This window comes from Mastacembelus armatus, chromosome 23 (genome assembly GCF_900324485.2).
Source record: "Mastacembelus armatus chromosome 23, fMasArm1.2, whole genome shotgun sequence".
Lineage (NCBI taxonomy): Eukaryota > Metazoa > Chordata > Actinopteri > Synbranchiformes > Mastacembelidae > Mastacembelus > Mastacembelus armatus.
In genome coordinates, this window is record NC_046655.1 from 3,299,652 (window position 1) to 3,321,150 (window position 21,499).

Sequence of the window (21,499 nt, forward strand, 5' to 3'; positions counted from 1 at the left end):
AAATCAGTTAGGATTAATCAAATGACCAAAATTAAACCCTGTATTTCCCATAAACCTCAATCACTTCCATTTAAACAAAGATCACCACATCTAAGGCTGAAACCACATACTGTACATACCACATACTACACCAATACTGTATATCAAGGTTACATGTAACAGGCATTTTGCATGAGAGTAACTAGCATGCTGTTGTGTTCTTCCTTCCTTCTTCACATATAAACCTGGGCACAACCTTGGATTAATAAAGTTTTATCTTATTTTATGGCTGAAATGAACATTCTGTCATTTTTATCACTTTATCTATACAGTATCACCATTGATTGAGATTGCATAGTGCATTATCTAGATCAGGGGTCTCAAACTCAATTTACCTGGGGGCCGCTAGAGGCAGAGTCTGGGTGAGGCTGGGCCGCATCAGGTTTTCCACAAGAAAAGCTTTGTTAAAAAAATTTCAATCAATTTTTATTTTTTAACACAAAATAAAGATAAAAAAAATAAACAAATTAAGAATTAATAGGAAAATAAATATAAAATAAATAAATCAATCAGTAATAAATATGATCTGTTAAGTGTGTTATTGTTTTGTTGTATCTGTTGTCTAGGCAACTACATTGTAAAAGCTAACGTTAGCTTGTAAATTTTTTTTGTATTTTTATTAAACCGATGTACTATTCTATTTTAGTTTCGGTTTCAGTTTATAATATCTATTTTTTTATATTTAACATTTTTATGGTAATGAAGAATATGAACAATGCATAATGCACAGTGTATATGCAAAATAATGATCTGATGAAAATAAAGAAAATAATCCTGAATTTTAGATAATAAGATTAAAAGGACTACGTTTATTATACATTTTATTATGTGTTTACATTTTTGAAAACCAATGCAAGTAGTATTTTGCAGCAGTAGTGTCTTTATATAATGTATTAACGACGATTTGAGAGAAATATTATGTTATTTAATATAAAACCATGCAGAAGGCGCTCTGTGGCGCGGCAGGAATTTGAACAGCATCGTAGCTGGGCTCCACGGACAGACGCCGAACGGCACCGCCGGTGTGCGTACACTAATAATTTTAAAGACGTGGCGCGACGCGACGCTGCGTTTCTCGTTCGGTGTGCGACCCCCTTAAAGTGCCATACATATCAAACTTGCGGGCCGCACTAACATTAAATTTCCATATTAAGGCGGGGGCCACAAACTATCGTCCTGCGGGCCGCAAATGGCCCGCGGGCCGCGAGTTTGAGACCCCTGATCTAGATACAACACAGCTTGCTGTAAAAACCATTTTACATACAGAAGCAAACAAATGAAACACAAAATGTTTTGGCATAAAACTGTCATTCCCCAGGAGTTTGACAAGGAGACAGACAAATTACTGCAGAATGACAAGAAGGGACAAAAAAGTCTTTTTTGGAAGTTTTGTGCGGTTAGTCAGGAAACAGAAGCTCTAGAAGAAGAAGATGGCATCCTGGCTCAGCAAAAAAATGAACTGAACATTCAGCTGACACAACCTCAAGAAACACTAAACAGGTACAAAGAGGTAGAAGCTAGGCAAAAATCAGCTCTTCAGACAAAGAAAAAGCTTAAAGAGCAAGAGTCCAACTTGCATGTTAAACCCCAGACTCAAATAGCCTTGGAGGAAAAATATAGGTCTACTCAAGAAGAAAACCAAAAGCTAATCCAAAACAACCGGAAGCTAGAGGAAGAAATTGAAGCGCTCAGCTGGAAATTGAAGGATCCGAAATCATTGGAAGAGGACTACAACAAAATCAAATCAGAGAACAATACTCTAAAACAGAAAAAGAATACGCTGCAGCAACATCTTCAGGAACTGCAGAAGAAAATGTCTGCACAAAACTGCCTGGAGGAAAAATATAAACAAATGCAAGAGCAGAGCCAAGATTTAACACATCTTAACAGACAATTGAAGAAGAGAGAAAAATATGAAAGTTCAAAAACTTGGCTCGACAAATACCACGCCATGAAAGTTCAGATCAAAGACAATGCATCCACAAAGACCGCCCTCGAGAATGAATACCAGGAGCTTCAGGATAAGTTAAGTGGCAAAAATCCTTCAGACATTATGTTCCATATTATTCAGTCAACAAGTCAACTGTTCTCCACAATAATGTCCTGGGGTCTGAAAAGAGCTTCATCATGGGGATGGAAGACTTGTGTCAACTCAGACCTGGAACCACAACGTAAACATCAATGACAAGAAGGTTGAGAAAAAGGGCTTGGGCGGAAGCACAGCAATTGGTTTACTCTGGGTGCTCTGGTTAACCATTCAGTAAAAAAAAAACTTATTAAAACTTTTTGTTTTGGTCTGATTATTAATAATAATTCCCATAACCTTTTAGACAATCCCTTCATGTGTTTAGAATTATTTTTTACAACACTGCAACATGCTAACATTTTTCCTGTTAAATATTAGCCATTGTGTGTAAACAAACGGCAAAACAAGTGGAACAATGGACGAGGAATTAGTATTTCCTCATTTTGTCTGCAGTTGTATTTGTCTCTAGTTGCTCCATTTTGTTTTCTGTTGCCGTCCGGTAGATCGCTAACGATCCGGTAGGGGAAATGTCCAGATATTACACCAAAAATCGCTGGATAATTTTGAATGAAGTGTAACAATATATATGTCAAATGAAAGCTTAAAGTCTCACGGTTTATCTCAATTTAGGATTGAATAATCACAGCGACTACAGTTTCTTAATATTTAACAAAAGTACAAATACAGTACAATACGCTGCTCCTTACCTTTCTGTCGCGTTACTTCATACGTGTACTCAAACATCGAGTGTCGCATATCATTTTGTTCGTTAGAATCCATAGAACAAAGTGCACCCATGTTTTAGTCGTAATATTTTAAGACCTAATATTATACAGCAAATCCATAAAACCATCGTCCTCCTCATAAAAAGCTGTAATCCGCTTCGTTTTACGGTTGATTTCGCCTTTTATTCAATAAAGTTTGACATAGCAAGCTTCTGTGAATCACATGAGGCCTCAATCGAACTTGTTTGTTACGTTTCACAGCGTAACCCTAAAACCAATAAAATTCGCAATTCGCATCCTCTGAGCAAATCCCAGTCAGGGGGCATAGTCTAACTTCGATTGACAGTAGAATCAGCCAGTCACATTGTTCATCAATGATGACTGACGCATCTTGTAACCAATGATGACACCTTTCCAACAATATATGATACGTTGTGCCAGATGACGCAGCAGTGGGCTTTAACGCAGCCCCTCCTTACTGTAAATGTTGCCTTGACAACACTGGGCAGGCAGCGCTCGACGCTAGAGGGGGAGGGGAGTCATGTTTCACATTTTACAGCGCGCCGATAGAAAACTGGGACGCTTTTGCTTCAATCGGCACCAAGGTCGTCAATATAACTCTTAAAATGTAAGAACAACAGCTAGTTTAATTTATCTACGTGTTGTTCGGCCGTATGCAAAAAAAAAAAGGGGGGGGGGGGCTAACAGGTTAAGCCTTTTTCACAAGCATTTGTTTGAACTGTGCTTTCATCACAGTAAAGTCTACGGAACACCAGTCAACCTGCAATGAACTGAACTGTGAAGATAGGAGCTAGAATAAACAGCCATTTAGCTAAGACACGTGCTGACTTAAAACACTCCTCTTCCCTTCTGACAATAAGCAACAGTGGTAATTTAAGACATATCACATGCCAGGAGGCATTAGCGGCTGGCACACAGCGGTATGCATCTGCTCAGATGAAGACTTGCAGGAGAGTATCCTCCTTCTCCGGGGCAGTGCTTGAAAGAGACACAGTTGTCCTCGGATAACAGCAGGGGCACTGCCGAGAGGCTGCATTTCTCACGCTCGAGCAGCACTGAAGTCAAGCTCTTAAAATGGCTCCTCAGCCTATGGGAGCAGATGATTGGTTACCCTCTATGACCAGTCAATGTGATCCCCACCAAATTCAGGTTACCTGTCACAGAACAGCATTCAAGAGGTGGGAGAGTTTAGAATGGTAGCGTGCTGTTGTCTGGTGACTGATATGTTTTCACGTTTTAAGCATTTGCTAAAAAGCAAGATGCATTTGTGCCAATTACGCTTCATTGCCAGGGTCAAGAAACAGCATTTAGAACACAAGGGGAGATTCATGTTTCAAATGTTGGGGATAAATGAGTCATTTTAAGGTGAAACGTTAGAAACACAGAAATAGGACATTCAAAAGTGTGGGAGACATATTGCTCCTATCATCAGTGGATATTATTGCCTTTCACTGAAACAGAACTTTAGCTGTTTATTTTTGGCAGTTATTACAATAGTTGGCAATGAATGTATGTATCGATTAGTTGGATCTAGTGACGCAGCAGCTTGCAGAGGTACACAGTGACATGATGAGCAGCTGCAGAGACAAAAATGGCAGAAGTGGAGAAAAGTGAAAGTCACACTGTCCACAATTAATTTTTACACTGTTATGTGGATAGCAGTGGTGATTTCTTGTTCTAGTTTTTCTGTTATGTGGTCAGATAATCAGGCATCCAGTAAAATGTTTACAGATCTCAGGCCAGTTGACAAAGTACCTCAGTTTTATCTGATGTCGGTCCACACTAACTCTAAGACACGGACATGAAACCTATGTCACATTTAATTATGTCTGTATTTCCTCTGGTGCATTTAGATATTGTTTAGCCGCTGTTACTGTGAACCTCACGGTAAAAACGCCACACACACACACACACACACACGCACGCACGCACGCACACACACACACACACACACACACACTGCTGTTCTGATGACTGACACAGGCTGAAGTTGGTGTGGACTAAATGTTTTTGTGTTCACATATAAACTCTGAACAATGTTGTGAGAATCATGTTCAAGAGTTGCAGTTATATAGTGAGAGACACAGGAGGCGGACTGACATTGATTCAGACTTGGGATCCATCCCAGGTCACTTCTTAAATGTGAATGATATTAGGGGACATGAGAGTAAACCATTGCTATGAACTATGGTTGCTATGTACATTGCAGAGAGAAGCTATGACTCTTTTTGAGAGAGAGTGAAAGTTGCTCTTAACCTGAAGAGTCTGACAGTCCGTCAACTTATTGCTCGCAAGTCAGCAGGAACTGTCCTGGTGCTCCAGACTGTCTGTCCACCACTGGCTCACACTTCAACACTACCCAGATTCAGTGCATAATGCTCTTAGGAGCAAAATCAGACTAATATTCAGCCTCAGACAATTGTATTTTTACATGCAGCTCACCAGGATAAGGTCTAGCAATATTTAAGTGCCTGCAGTGGTGGATCTACAGGGGGGCAGGGGTGGTTTGTACCCCCCACTGTAGTGTTTCTTGCAGTCCTAATAGGAAGGTGATTCACTGATTTCAAAACCTTCAGCCAGGTGGGGCCTGCAGCAGCTTGGATCGCTCTGTGGCACGTTTGGACGTCACTGGGCTAGATGCAGACATTTGTTCTGTAAATGACTTTTAATATCATCAAACAGATTAGATAAATTTTAGAGTCATTTATAGTAAAGGCCTGGAGTAATGTTCTCATCCCAGCTTGATTCCTGCAGCACTGAAGATGTGTGAGTCAATGGCCAAATTGCTCATTTGGGAGTGAATCAGCACTGTACTTTTGACACTGATGCAAAAAAACCTTTTGTCTCTATTTCCCATCACTTTTAAGTTGCAAAATATTTACACTAGGAATGAAGTACACTCAAAAAAGCAATTTGCATAAGAAACTAATGATTCTACTCAACACCCACTGAGGTGTTTTGACCAGAAAAGGCTGATGTTAAGAATGATTTACATGTTACAGATGTATGTGAGATGTATTAAAGATCAAAATCACTATTTGGGCACTTCACAAGCTGTTAAAAGTGGCTTAGATCTGATATTTGAATGAAAATGTTAACAAACCTATGATTAACTAACGCGAACAGAAGGGTCAGGTCAGAATTCATGTTTTTTTTGCGTGTCACTCCTCTATGCATGTGCATCATTCAGTGGTGGCCCCTTGCAGACCCGGTGCTTTTATTGTGCATTCATACAGAATGTGAAGCAAATTTGATAGCACATATGGTCAATATAATGGTCAATATAAAGACATTAGTAGATGCAAATTCAGCTTGGGCAGCAGGAACTGATGCAAGTACACAAAAATGCAAATCAGACACCCAGAAATTTGGGTGGGTCTTATAAGATAAGATAAGATAAGAAAAGATAAGATAAACTTTATTCACCCCCAAAGGGAAATGTAAAAACTGTAAAAAACTGTAAAAAGTGTAAAGACAGAGGAAACAAGAGAAGGATGGGGACACAAAGGAAAGAATCTGTGTCCCTGATGAGTTTTGAGATCAGTCAGTGACTAAGCGGAACACAAACACACACACCATTGGTGTGTCTATTGTTAGCTTATAACTAATGCCTGTACAGGTGGTGTATTGGCTGTCTGAGGGGAATAAACATGGACTGTACTAATGGTTCAGTAATCACATTTAGAGAAATGATGCAAGGCAAATATTCTCTTCCTTTACTGTCTGAACACACTTTTACACACATTTCAGGCCTTAAACAACTGTGACAATGACAAAGTCGACCATTTAATGGCAATAGGATTTCAGCAATCCACCTGAACAGAGAACAGCTTTGCTCCTCCAACTGGCATTTAACTCAGTTAATGGGAATATACTTCCACTTAATATTTGCATTTAACTTTAATTCCAAGCTTTGTTCTTTTGATTGCCTCTTTGGTCATTCTGCAAACCAAAGCAAATCCTAATTTTTTAAAACACTTCCTAATCTATCAGCATGAGATCTGACATTCACCACAGAGATCAAACCCTAAGCATGCACATGGATGACTGATCCATTCCATTCTCTTAGCTACCTTTGCTATTATTTTCTTTGCTAATCACATAGCCAGCCAAATAAATTCAAGCACAGCTGAATTCAGAAATGATGTATTGGGTTGCAGGTACACTCTTCTGAAAAATGACAGCGCTGACTATTTGGTAAAAGACTTGCTTACTATATTTTCCAGATTATAAGTTGCACTTTATTTACTCCTCTGGCTTGTCCTGCAACTTATATAGTGAAGTGACTTATATGTGTATATTTATTTATATTTATATTTATATATTTATTTACCTGAAAACTGAATTCTGGCATTTGTGTGAATAATGACTCTCAGTAGCAAAGCAGGAAGAAGTGTGAGCTTATTCTTCTACAAAACATGATTAAAATATCTCAGGTATCACTTAAAATGCCAGAGGCCACGTTTCGCATCCACACTCCAATTTGCAATCAACAGGGATGAGGGCCACCTAACCTTCACAGACATGATTCCTTTAACTTACTTCAGAGACACTACTCAACACACCCATTGTGGTTCTTACTGACAGGGAAGTGCACCCAGGCATGAATATCCACATCTGGTCGAGAGTCCACTGAAGGAGAGGGCACTGCAGGAATGGAGGGCTCCTCTGGGGCCTGATGAGTCTGTATCCAGTAGAGAATTACTAATATGAGTGACTCTGCCAGGTCAGTACCAGTGAACCATGGAAGATGAAGATAGACAGAGACTCCTGTGCTGTGGGGTTGAGGTCAGCTCACCTTTATTTCAGCCAGTCCACAAAGCCAATTCAACAGAACAAGAAATTATTACGTTTTCTCTAAATCATTTAGAAAAATGTCATTCCTAGTCTTCTAACATGAATGCTGGCATTGGAGTGTTGCAGATGTTTCAGTCTCAATGCCACATTTGTGTCATCATTTAATCATTTTCAGTAGCATTTATTTTAAATCCTACACTTTTCTCTGGTTCTATCAACTCAAAAGAATCCATTCTGTCTTGTGCAGATTTCTTGCTTGAGGAAGTTTGCAAAGCTACAAAAAGAAACATTTTTCAGAGCTCCACTACATGCTTGACTACACATTTTAGTCTGCCATAGGGCAGAGGCACCTCAACAACCCGCACCAACCAGTTACCTTTTTGGTCTCAGAGATGTCCTCCAGGGAGGTTTCTGTTACTGACTAAAGTCGATATCAGGCTGGCAGAACCTGCATTATCATATGTCATCATCAACCAGAGAGACCCCTGACAGTTCTGAAAGAAGTTATATTAACAGTATTTACAATAACAGTTTCAAAGAAAAGAGGCTGTGGTATTTGAGTGTGGTCTCAAGGTACCTAAGAAGGTTCTGAATTGTTTATTTTGTTTCTGTCTGAGCCACATTGTCTTTGCCATACAGTAGATAACACAAGTCAGGGCTCACTATTTAATAGCGGGTTTGAATTTAGAGTTGGTTCTGCTTATAATGCTACCACAAATACCATTAACAAGCCATTACTCCAAAAAATTCAACAGCTCGATATACATACATTGTGGTCGATGTATATGAAAAGACAAACATAATAAAGAGTCGCTGTGGAGTTTGTTTTACTGTTAATCTCTAACAACATTCAGCATTTGCCACTCAGATCTGATCTGAGGTCAGATGTGTATAAAGTTCCTGGGTGTGTTTCAGACTGCAGACTGCTATCACAGGATCACCGCAAAATATTGCTTAAGTTCTATACTGTGTATCAAAGACTTGCCATGGAGGCTACAAGTTGCTGCTATCGTTTCACTCTGATTTCAAATAGCATAATGGATATGCTTGTGTTTGAAAGAAGAAGCTTAGGAATATAAATAAAACTACTAACAAAATCTAAACTCTCAAAAGAGGCTCAGTAATATACTAAAACAGCAAAAGTGCATTTGTTAGGGACTACTTTCCATGATGAAATAATTACTTTTAATGCTCTGGTGAGTATTTCTAGCAGCAGCAGGGAACTGCTTAAATAGAAACAGCGGCTGTGGCAGGGGTAAATGGTCAGTGTCTGAAGCAGTTTTATGCACTTGATGAGGTGTCACTAACTGGCTGATCCCACCAACACAAATGGTGAAATCAAAGCAGAAAATGTATCAATACATATCGTGAGTCTGTCTTAGATTAGGAAGGCCCAATAGGTTTAAGTTGTAGCTTATTGTACATACAACAGTAATGCAAAGCATCCAACTTTTTGGTTGAAGTTCAGCACAGTACATGATTTGTTATCTGATTTGAATTGAATCTACTCCCTCTCACGGTTTGGCCCTCCACATCTGTCCACATCTTGGTCTCCATCTCTGTTTCTTAGTGTGTTGATCTGGGCTAAGCATGTATGTCTAAATGAGACCTGAGTGCTCTGATAAAAAGAATCCAATAAACAGTGGATCCTCTTTTAAAGCCTTTGAACCAGTATATATGATCAATGGACAGAGCTGAAAGCCATGTGTTGACTGGGCAGGGTAACCAGGCACACAATTAGAATCAGACAACATCACTGAGAAAATGTCAAAATTCAATTCATTTACATGATTTGCTGTGTGCAGCTTCAACTCCAATCAAAGCTGTCAAAGAGGGTCAGCCCACAGTTAGTCGTTATTATTGCAAGATGACAACATTTTCTGTGCACAGTACTGTCATCTCCTTGCTAGTGTGACATTTTCAGTTTGCAGCCTGACCCTCATCTGTGTCTAGGAAGTTTCCCCATCGTGTTTATTTGAGATCAGATTTTCAAATCAAAGCTGCGAGGATGGCTGAGCTGTCAGCTGTCACCCAAGAGCGAGCCATGCTCTAAATCTGACTGTTGGCAGATAAATATTGTTGCATTTAGAATAAGCATCTCTTTGAAAATGTGGCCTGAACTCTGCCCATGAAGTCTGGAAGCCTTTGTGGATGTATTTTGACCAAGCTTCTTCCAGCTTGGGTCCTCTAGCAGAGGCCTGGGAGCTTGATGAACTGCCATGGAAATCTGTACAGAGCCTCCTGGATTTAACATAATAAATAATAAAATTGTTTTTAATATTATTATTTTTGTCATTAGTAGTAGTAGTAGCAGCAGTAGTAGTAGCGTGCTGTGTTTATCGATAGATCTCTTTATTGTAAGTTTTTGCTTACTGCTGTAGCACCTTGAATTTCCATGCCAGAGGTTATGCCTGATTATTTTGGCAACTTTCACCTAGGCTCACATTTGTGGTTTTTTCATGACACGTCTCAAGAGTGCACACTTTGAGCACCATAAGGTCAAAATTTCAGTTTGGTCAAAAGTTACCACAAATATATTCAGTGAGGTACAATCCATGTACTGTAAACACATTCATGAATTATTACTACATTGATATTCGACATAATAAACTCATGCACAATATGGTTTGGCTAAACATGTCTCCCTTTTAGCAGAGTTGTAAGGCTGTGCTTAGTCACAGCTAAATGCTAAATGCTAACATCAACATGCTAAACTACTAAGAATCACAATGCCAAAATGCTGATGTTTAACAGGAATAACATTAGCATGTGGCAATGTTCTAAAAAATCATTCTAAACACATGAAGGGATTATAAAAGGTTATGGAAATTATTACTAATGATCAGATCAGATCAAAACAAAAAGTTTTATTAATTGATTTTAATTAGTTCAATGGGGAAACCAGAGCAGAGTAAACCCATTGACAGCACTTGCTGCATCCTGCACAGCTGAAGGGAACCAAAGCTACACCAAAAGGCCCCCTATGGCTCACTGAGCCAGGACTGTCCATACCTTGTCAGCTCCATCTCTACTTTGGTTAATCATCATGTCCCTCTCACTGACTAGAGGGACCTGTGGACCACCCAAGTCCTTCTTCTCCACGCACTGTTGCAGGACATTATCTGTGCTCACACCCTCTTCAGTGGTCTCAACCTTCTTGTCATTGATGTTGACGTTGTGGTTCCAGGTCTGAGTTTGTGTCCTTTCATTGTGTGCTGGATCATTATCTGATGTGGTGGCTTCTTGTCTGCCCTCCACGTGATGAAGCTCTTTGCAGACCCCCAGGACTTTATTGTGGAGAACAGAATTCTCTTTCACGTTTGTTGACTGAATAATATGGCACATAATGCCTGAAGTATTTATACCACTTCACTTATCCTGAAGCTCCCAGGATTCATTCATGTGGGTGGTCTTCATGTATACAGACATGACTTCTGGTTGCAATGCAAACTATTGAGAAAATTTTCTGCCACATGCAAGTTTCCCCTAACTTACATACACTGCTGTCTTCTCAGGTAAAACCTTGGACAGACCATCTATATAAAAAATATAAAAATTGTAGCACCTTGAAAAGAGGGAAGCTAATTGCTCAGGTAAAGTGCAGTAACAATCTGTTATCTTGATATTTACCTGCATAACCATATGGAGACTGAATCGAGAGTACGTGAGGTGAACTGAAAGAAGTTAAAAAAAGACAAGGTAAACAAACCCGTTTTAGATAGCAGTTGAACTTTTGCGTGTGTCTGAGTAATAACAGTGTTTATTACATTATTTGTTATATACGGAGGTGAAACCTCCCTAACCAACTGCTGCCTCTCTCCCACCAAAGAAAACATAAGCCCAGTGCAATCATGACCCTGGTTATTTCAGTTGCTAAAAACACCCCTGGCGTTGTATTTCTCGAGCCAAGGTTTTACACTTTCATATTGTTCTCTCTCTTCTTCGATTCTTTGTTTTATGGCATTATTGTGCCTGATCTGCTCCCTTATTGTACCTTCTAGTGTTGTGTAGTTGAATCTCATCTCTTCTTCAACTTTTTGTAACCAGCTCAGTTTGATGAGCTCATAATTGACTTGTCTCTTAAGATGACTTAAAGCTTGGCTTAAAGCTTCAGAAGCTTGTGATCAAAGATTAAATCAACAAGATACTGAACCTGACCAGACATTTGATACCAATTTTCAGTACCTGACAGCTGTTAATAGTAAACTCAGCCCAGTTTTGTAAGTCCAAACTACAAGGTAATATGAATGAAACATGTTATTTTTCTTTGTTAATAAACTGCAGCAGCAATAAAAATGTACTCTTGTAGGAGAAATCTAACTTTAAAGCTACTGAAGAGAATAAAAGGAAATAGTTGCAACATGTAGTTAAACCCAAAACTTAACTGGCTCTGGCTGAATTCACACTGCACTCTGTAAGACAGCAACTCTGCCACAGTCAGTCAGCTGGCCCACAGAGTCAAGAAACACAAATCAGCCTGAAAGTCTGATTTATTAATTACCTTTTAATGTGTGAGCCTCGGGGTTCTGCTAATGGTGCCAGAGAGAAGAACTTTCAGTAAATCCATTGTCCTTGGGAAGCACTCAATCTTTTAGAGTGAATGAAGCATTAATTATTTAGCATTCAGCCCAAACAAATGGCATATCTGCTATAGCTCACTGAGCTCAGGAGCCATGCCAGGGCCCCTCCTGGCAGCTGGCTGGCAATACACGAAAGAGCGAAGGAGCACACCTTTGGCATGCAAACCATCACAGCCATAAATGCAGAATACGCAACTCTAACAATTTTCGAAGTGCACTTCTGTCTCTGAAGAATATCTATCTACCGTATAATCAGCACCTGCTGAGTTGGACGTCAAAGAACAAGTACAGTTGTCTCTCAGATCAGCTCAGCAGTGCTCATCGCAATCCCCACTCCCTGTGACATCCATCTCTTTGCAAATTGAGCAATAAAGCTAATCAGTGTACATTGAGTCATATACATTTTGAGACACTCCAGACTCTCCACTCACTGTAGCTTCCGTTTTGATGTTGTCACACCTAGAACTCTCTTCTAACACATTTCCATAACATACAAATCATATATATATATATAAATGGAAGCACCATTTATGTCAGATGCTCTTTTGATTTATGTTGATTACCTATAAATCTTTAAGTCTTTGAAGAGACAGAGAGAAGCACTGCCATCATGAAAATTCATACATGCACTTTTTTGTTTCATGCTTCAAAATGCTTCATTCATAACCAAATGCATACCATGCTGACTGGGATCCAAAGATGTTGCACTCTCAAAGCAGAAACACAAGAGACCACCAGTCAGACAGATAGAGCAGTGCCTGATAGGAGGAAGTATATAGCAGTCTAAAGCAAGTCAAGAGGTCCAATAATGAACAATCAATAAGCCACCTTCATTAACTAAGCAATAGGCCCATTTCTTTTGTATGCATACAAATCCTCTCTTATTTTATCTTCTGCAAAAGGTAGCAGGGGCTACTGCAGCTGGGTGGTGAAGAAGTGTGGACAAGCCTTAAGGTATAATACCAGTTTTTTACAACATTGATTTTAAGCTCATTTATCTATCACCACTATATTTTAGTGATAATTCACTCCTACAGAAGCATAGCTAATGGTCAGTCCTGGTCAGCTCACTAGCACGGAAACATGCATAGACATTCTTTTCATCAGATTTATAACCCTGTATGTTTGCCTAAATCTGTTTTATAAATCTCAGGTACATGTGCCCGAGCCCAATTTTCACTCCTAGTTTGCCATAGATGGATGTAGAAACCCCTCTAAAAATCTTTTTGTATAGCTCCAGTAGTCACTATAGGTGTTAGTGAGAAGAGCAACAAACAAGAGCAGCTGCATCTATCTTAAGTCTGCAAACATTAGGCACCATAAGCTTTGTTTCAGATCACACCAAATGAGCCTGTAGCAGCCAGAAGTAAGAAATCACTTCTTTTACTGCTTAAATATTATGCTTTTATTTTGTAAGATGAATATTATGGTTTTATTATTTTTTTTTATTTAAAAGTTACAAAGTCGAGATGTAATGAATACCTAATTATGAAATAAGCAGTTAGCGTTCATCTTATGTGGCAAATAAGTAGATCATCTAAGGATTATTGTTCCATCATGGGTGTTTGATGATTGGCAGGTATCTCAGCCTAACACAGTTATCCAGTGGTTACTGCTGCTTGCACATCAGTTCCTTATAGGCTTCCTGTTGTTATACATAATCGGACTTTGTAGCAACGGTAACTTCCAAGGGCAACGATAAGGAAACTCCAAAACTTCCTCTCATACACGCAGAATGTCACAGAAGCTATATGTATGTTTTAGTACCATTACTGCATTTAAAAAATGAACCACAAAGACCAAAGTTCACCACCATGACGATGTCACAGTCATCACATCGCACAACGGGCAGGTGCTAAGCACAAACCGCAGTGTATAAATACCACAGGGATGAGTGCTTAGCAACAAATATATTAATGTAAATGTCTCACACTACATCTTTAACAGAACCAAAGCTGTTATTGTCAAAGACTTGCTCATACTAAACTTGCTCCTAATTACCACAACTGCAGCCCTCCACATTACTAATGTACACATAGCTATTATAGTCAACCAAAGTAGCAAACGATGATGATTGGCGGAGCAGATTAACGTGACTGGCAGCGGCTACAAACATGCCCAGCAGCATGCCATCACCACCCACGCTCAGGCTGCCATTTGCCCTGCTCTCCTACCCAGCGTCGGTTTTGCTGCTGTTTACACGTCAGACTCTATTTACTCAGTGAGGCCTTGCCGTCTGTTTGCAGCAGATCAGTTCCATTTCCTGGCCTCCTACATCCTCAGACTCTACACAATGTGATTTAACATTACTTTTTGATGAGGTGGGCAGGCTCTTGCACACCTGTAGCTCTGGTTAGATAGAGTCAAAAGGTAAGATATCTAAAGTGCATCACCATGTATAACCTCTGACATCAATCACAGAAGAGACATGCACATGTGGTTTTGTTGTGTTAGTGATACTCCAACAATCCCTTTTGGCGTCGCTGCCGCAAAACTAACAAGCTAGCACGTAAGGGGTTACTGAGTAATAAGGGTTCATGGTCAAGCAAGTTTCTGAAATCAATCAGTTTCACAGACCGGACAGATCTCAATGAAAACAGGCTATGGTGATGAGCGATGATGTTGCCATGACAACAGGCAGGCTGAGCATGCAGCCTGGATCTGGTATCTTCAGGCGTGCAGCAGGCAGCACCCAGACGGTTTGGGTTTTTAACCTCTTAAATGGCAGAAAGCAAGCTGCAGTCTCAGATGGAATCATGGGAAAATGGGGGGATGCGTGGATGGATGGGTGAGGGTGAGGTGTTGGGGGTGGGGGTGGGGGGGGGGATTCCAAATTCAGGCATCAGTTAAAATTCCTGCCTCAGAGCAAAACATGGGAAATGAAAAGGTGGTGGGTGTTATTTCTTTTTTTCTCATCTTTTTTTGTTACCATCCCAATCCAGCAATGGCCAACTACAGAGACATGAGAGGGACAAACAGGTTAACACATATGAGAACACATACACCTACATAAGCACACATAGTAAACAGTCATTTTTCTCACTCTTTTCAGATAGACACTCATAAACATACAGGAAAATAAAGCAGAAATTCTTACTCCTATCGCACACAGACAAGTGAACACACTGACAGTCGCTGTTAAACACACTGCATGCAGATTAAAGAGGCAGCATTGAGGATGAGAAGAGAACAGGTTGGCTACAACAATAGAAACAGCGTGGGGGGTCCAGAAAAACCTGCCTGCTAGTGCTGACTGCTGGCACATGAGGACTCGTGATGAACTGGTTAAAGGAACAGCTCAGACTTTGGGGTTTTCAGCTTACCTCAAGAAACATTCAAAAAAGGCTGGCAGCCAGACAGCTGGGCTGACACCGTTGACGTCATTTATTATCCTGTATGAATGGAAAGTCACGGTGCTCTGTCGTGATGTTGTTAGACAGCACTGCTAGCATTCCTAAAATTATGACTACTTGATATCTTAATGTTAAAAATTTGATAGGGCCCTCTGGTGGCATGAGAGTTTAAAGTGCAGACCATGAGCTACAACATTCAACTAGTTGGATCCTGGCCTTTGTAGCATTTGATTCCCCATTTACCTCCACACTAATTTCCTGTGATCTCTATAACTGAATGCAGTGGCTACCTGTCATGTTGCACGCGATGTGCCCAGTGCCTGCTTCGGTGGTAGAATGGAAAAGAACAGTGAAGTGTGGAGGCCGATACAGTCCACCAGGTTTCTGGGTACTGAACACATTTGTTTGCTTTGATGGTATTAATGTTTAGACAGAGACATGATGTCCTGATATTTCATTTTTGCACAGAAAAGACTCTTCCCCTACACTGTGGGTCAGTGTAGGGCAGTGTAGGGCAGAAGGAATGAGTACAGTGACCAATAACTTCTCCAACACACATGCATACAAGTTTTAAGACACAGTAGGCTGGACAAATAGAAACCTGTACTTTAGGTTTTCCTTATTATTGTGTTGTGTCATGTCCCCTTGTTCCTGCATTTCTATTCAACAGTGAATTCACATTTTAACTCTTAACAGTATCTATTGTTAGATTCAGTACAGATTCAGTAATAAACCACACTGAAGAAACTAACCAGCCAAAAACAACACTACTAAGTTGTCAAACTGTTAATACTGTCAGCTCTGGCAGGTCAGGGTCAAAGGACAAAGAACACTGAGATTTCCATTGCCATGGTCGGTTCCTTTCATTTTCATATAGAGTAATTCCACATTACTCTCTCCTAACACCTTGTGAGGGGGTGGATTAGTACCCTGGAGGGCCTTCTTTTAGACACACACACAATCATTTTCACACTCTGCATAGATTCTTTTAGCTTCACACATACACAACACACGGGCCCTTCTCTATCTATCGGATATGTATTAAAGGTTAACCAAAGCCAACTAAGCTTTATTAAAAGCAAAAACATCAAGGAGTATGACAATCTCATGCTTGATGTGGCTGCAGAGAGCACCATCACCATCAGGGAATACGTTCCAAATGCAGATGGCAGAGGTTTGAACGCACTTTCAGAGACAGATGCTACTGTATGGTATTGGTGGCAGGGAAATGTGGCATGTCTTAATTTCTGTGTGTGCATACTGGGTGCATGTTGGATCAGGGAGACAGATGTATTCACGTTGTAAACATAAACTTTCAACTCAATCAACTCCCTTCTGTCAATAAAGCATCACTGAAACTAACTCAATATTTACCCCTGGTACATCCCTGCTACTTCCTCTGTCAGCAGGGTAATCACCAAGAAATATTTCCAGGAACTTACCAATGAAATATAGTGGATGAACACAAACAACACATGGATTGTTACAACAAGGTTGATACCACTGTCACCATATGTGTACACACACAACCCCCCCCCCTAAAAAAAAAAAGTCACCTCTTCAAATAATAGATAAACTGCACCCTTAAGGATATATGTTTGTTATATCAGCTGACATCACCACAAACAACTGATCTCATGTGATATGCAATATTTTAATATTGTACTATGCTGCTACTTTTCCTCAAAACTCAATCTCATATAGGTCCACGTGATCCTGTTCACACAGCCACCTGCAGATAATGAGGAGGAGGAATGATGTAATCACAGTACAAATTAAACCAATGCTATCTCTGTTACTGTCTTTGTAGCTGTTGGGGGTATGAAGAAATATCTCCTATTTAGCAGCTAAGAAACAGAGTTTGGATTGGTGGTAAGTTTTAGTCACCTTAATTAAAAAAATCACGAGAACTAAAAATATTGGGCTAATACAGGGCTTCTCCATCAGTGAGGAACCTCTACTTAGAACTAATGTTCCATACATGCATAATGAATTTATGACAATACCAAAATAACTATATTAGGATTGCATTACTGCAAAACAACCCAAATGGCTCCATTGGATTAAGTTACTATGGAGTACCAATGACAGCAGTGCTAAGCAAATACTGTACGACAAACTGTAATGGCACTGCTCTCTGGGTGTTTCAAGCCAAGTAGCCTATGGCCACACCCCACTGATGTCACAGCAGGTACACTGCCTTTGCTGCAGACATTAAACATCAGCATGAATCTTCCATCTTTCCATGTTTTTTGCCTGTTTATTGATAAAAATAATCCCTCACCAGTCAATCCTGAACTCTAACAAAACATTTTAGCCTCAACAGGTGCATGTTTGTATCACCTCTTCCACTGACCTGCTGCCTATGACAGCATGAAGGCTTCTGTATAGCTGTTTGGCATAAATATACATTTTACACAACATGACATCAACAGCCAGCAGTTATTCACTCCTGCAGCACATCAGCCTGCCAATGACAGAGAACAATTTACTGTCTTTTACCTAAAATTCACCAGCAGCCTGAGGCGAGCTTAGCAGAGAGGACTGAGCTTTAGAGACAACTGCTGCAGACGTGAACATTTTCAGTACACAGATACCCTGGCCATTCAGTGCTGATTGCAAATTTACCTATTCCAACAACTTTTGATCATCCACTTACATATTGATTTAGAATAACTTAGGATAATAATAATTCATCTTTCTGCAACATTATTTTCTGGCAACTAATTTCCTGCTGTTGAAGATTTAAAAAGAAAACACACAAAAATGGAATATAAAATCGTGCCATGCTTACTTCTGAACCTGCTCCACTCAGATCAAACTAACTTGCCATTTGTCGCATGATGATCAACCCTGATGATGATCGAAGTCGGACGACAAAGATGTCACGCGTGGACTATCAGTTGACATCTCACCTATTCCCTATTTAAGGTGCTGCACTACTTCTGAAAGATCTCACACAATTCTTTTGTGTTAATCAGAAATCAGCAGTTACTACAGCTGAAAGGACTGAGTGTGATCTAAATGGGTAACTAACATGTTCTGACTGCTGAAATGACGTTTCTGGAGCTGTACCCAAATAGACAAAGCCCTTGCGTTAGAAAAGCTGGAGTAAGACAGATATAGGATGTGTGGATAAAATAAACAGAAACACACTGCAACAAATGTATAGCCTCTGTTTGGCAGAGGCCTACACATCTAAAATACACCACTGCTATGAATATCCCTCTTGACAGTATTAACACTTTGTTTGCTCATAGCAAATTCTGCTTATTTTGAAGTGATATATTTGCACCAGTCCTTAAAGTCAGTTTCTTAAATATACGTTAAAATAATTTAAACAAGATTGTAAAGAAATGACCTCACACCATTGCATGACCTCTCACATTCTGGAGGACAGCAGGTTTTTAACACTTTACTAGGCCACACACTCTGTTAGTGTGTGTGTTAGGTAAAATGAAGTCTTGATTTACCTGTATGATCATTTTGCAGGTTGCAGTCTGTGCTGCTGTTGATCCATGCTGCATTATGTGGAGAGGTGTTTCTGTTATTTATCAACTACACTCATGAAATAGAAAAGATATTTAAGCAGCACATGCTGCAGCTTCCAAAACCACCACACAGTTGAACCAACACCTCTGACACAGTTTGAACCAAAGCTGAACAGTATAAATAATTGTAATTACCTTTCTGGAGATTTGGGCCTTAGGTAACTTTTATCAAAAAGACAAGTTAAAGTATGAGCTCTGGTATATTTCTGAGAAAACAGGGGATCTGTAAAGTGGGGTTACTGTGAGTGAAAACCCCAGATGCAGCGGTGCGCCCTTACCCTCGCCGCCCTGGAGGAGTAGGGATCCTCGAATAGATTCCATATGACCGGCTGCCACTTTCTCCACAGACCCACATTACCGTCGGCAGCCACATCCTCAATGCCGAGTCGCTTCCCTATCTCGTCGTCCTCGTCCCCGTTGTCCACGTTGAGCTCGAACACGTCTAGAGCCTCCTCCGCGTCCCGGTGCTGCCGGTATGTCATCCAACAGCAGGGCTCCACGTCCGTCTCATCGATGCCCCAGAAGGAGAGCTCCTCCTCGAACAGAGGTCCGCACACATCCGCCGGGCAGTGGAGCTTCCCGGTCCGGTAGTAGTTGAGCACGTAGGCGAAGACACCCGGGTGGCGGTCGAAGAAGTACTCGTTGGTCCGCGCGTTGTACTCGATGAAGCCGGGGACTTGTTGCAGCTGATCCAGCACGGAGTCGATGTCCGAGTCGGAGGCGAGGAGGGCCAGTCGCGTCCCCGGTAGGGTCTTCAAGGTGGTTTTGTAGGTTTCGTGTCTTGTGCCCCCGACGTTGAGGATTATCCTCTCGTTGTCGTCAAACTTGCCCATCGCTCTGTATCAGACATGACTTGATGGAAAGCGGGGGAAGTTGGCGAGTGCAGTCCGGAGGTAACGGCAAGCTTGAGGCGCACACACCCACAGCCCTGTTCAAAACAGCTCCAGGATTTCAGACGTGGTGCGCAGCATCACCGACTTCACTCATCCGACGCTTTCGAGGCTTTCTAAGGAATCGAAGAGGATGTCCATCGTTTGATTCAGTGAGGATGTATGTCGTCGATTCGCACCCCACAGTCCGTTAGGGCAGTCGGTGCTCTCGGAGTGTTGAACGGTCTCAACCGGTGGCTCCAAATAGACTGCGCTGCTGCTGCCGTTGCGCGTCTGTGGCGTCCCTGCCCTCTCCAAGACGCACAACCGCTAGTGAGCGTCGAGCCCGTTACTCAAAATATGTACGAATACTCCTGATTCCTTTCTCATCACTGCTCGCCACCAATTATACGTCTCTTCAATGTATTTCCACCGTTGTTGCGTTGTTTCTATGTATCAGAAAATCCGAAGTTATATTGGGAAATTAGTCAGTGCTCACCTCCAATGCTGATGTTAGGGTTTGTCTCCATACAAAACTAAAGGGGAAATTTCCACCCTGATAAGAGGGTTCGTTTCTCATTTGAACCAGATTTAGACAAGTACAAGTATAAATCGGGAAACTAGTTTTGGGTGCTGAGGAATGACGGGATCGATACAAAAAAGAACTATTCCCTATTATTTTCAACAGGCCAAGTAGATTAGAGCACCCTTCATGTGTTCATAGGCTATGATCACTTCATTTCAGATTTAATTACACTCAGAAAGAAAGAAAGAAATGAATGAAATGGATGAATAAAACCAGACTGTCTTGATTGTGTAATCTCAGTATAATACAATAATTAATTCATAATTCAATACATTTGTGGAAGACACTGATGTTTTTTTGGTAAACTGTTTTCCTTTAATTAGTCATTTTAATTTGATGATCATTGGTGAAATCGTTTAGTACAACAAAACCTAGCCCTGTTTTGTCAACTAGTGGAGGTTAAAGGGACACGGTGGTTTTTCATAAGGTTTACAGTAATCTCACTTGCAGCACTACATGGTGGTACATGTGGTTAAGAGACTGATTGAGACAAAGACCAATCATCTGCTGTTAGGGAGATTTTTCCAGACGAAGAGGAAATGATAGAAATAGGTTCTACAGCCTACAGACTCCATCTTACCTCTAGGGAGAGACAGGACCCCTGTATTCTGAGAGTGGAGATGACAGAATATACTGTAGGTTTTAAGGAGATCGGACAGGTATAAAGGACCATGCTCATTTACCATTATGTCATTAGAAGCACCCTGAAGTCTGATCTGACATGGCTAGGGAACCAATGAAACAAAGCTAAACCCGGTGTAATGCTTTTACAGGCACAAACAGATGGAAATGTTATAAACATATACCAATAATAACACAGAATTGTTAAAGAACTAATAGAATACACAAAGAACCTTTTCCTCTAATGCTTTAGAATCATTTTCTGTACATCATTTATTCATGCAGTGCTTATGTCAGATGATGCACATCAGTGACACAAGAAGTTTTGTTT

The 21,499-nt window shown here is 40.5% G+C and overlaps 1 protein-coding gene across 5 annotated transcripts in view; it reads right to left on the bottom strand.

Annotated features, from left to right (window-relative positions):
- Positions 1-20,290, bottom strand: part of kcnc2 (potassium voltage-gated channel, Shaw-related subfamily, member 2) — a 61,864-nt gene extending 41,574 nt beyond the window's left edge. For all 5 annotated transcript variants that reach the window (XR_003296879.1, XM_026326625.1, XM_026326627.1 and 2 more), the window contains exon 1: positions 19,371-20,290. Coding sequence is in view for 4 of the 5 variants with exons in the window: in XM_026326625.1 (XP_026182410.1) it covers positions 19,371-19,925 (555 nt within the window). In the remaining variant the exon portion in view is untranslated. The remainder of the gene's footprint in view (positions 1-19,370) is intronic.
- Positions 20,291-21,499: the final 1,209 nt, after the last annotated feature.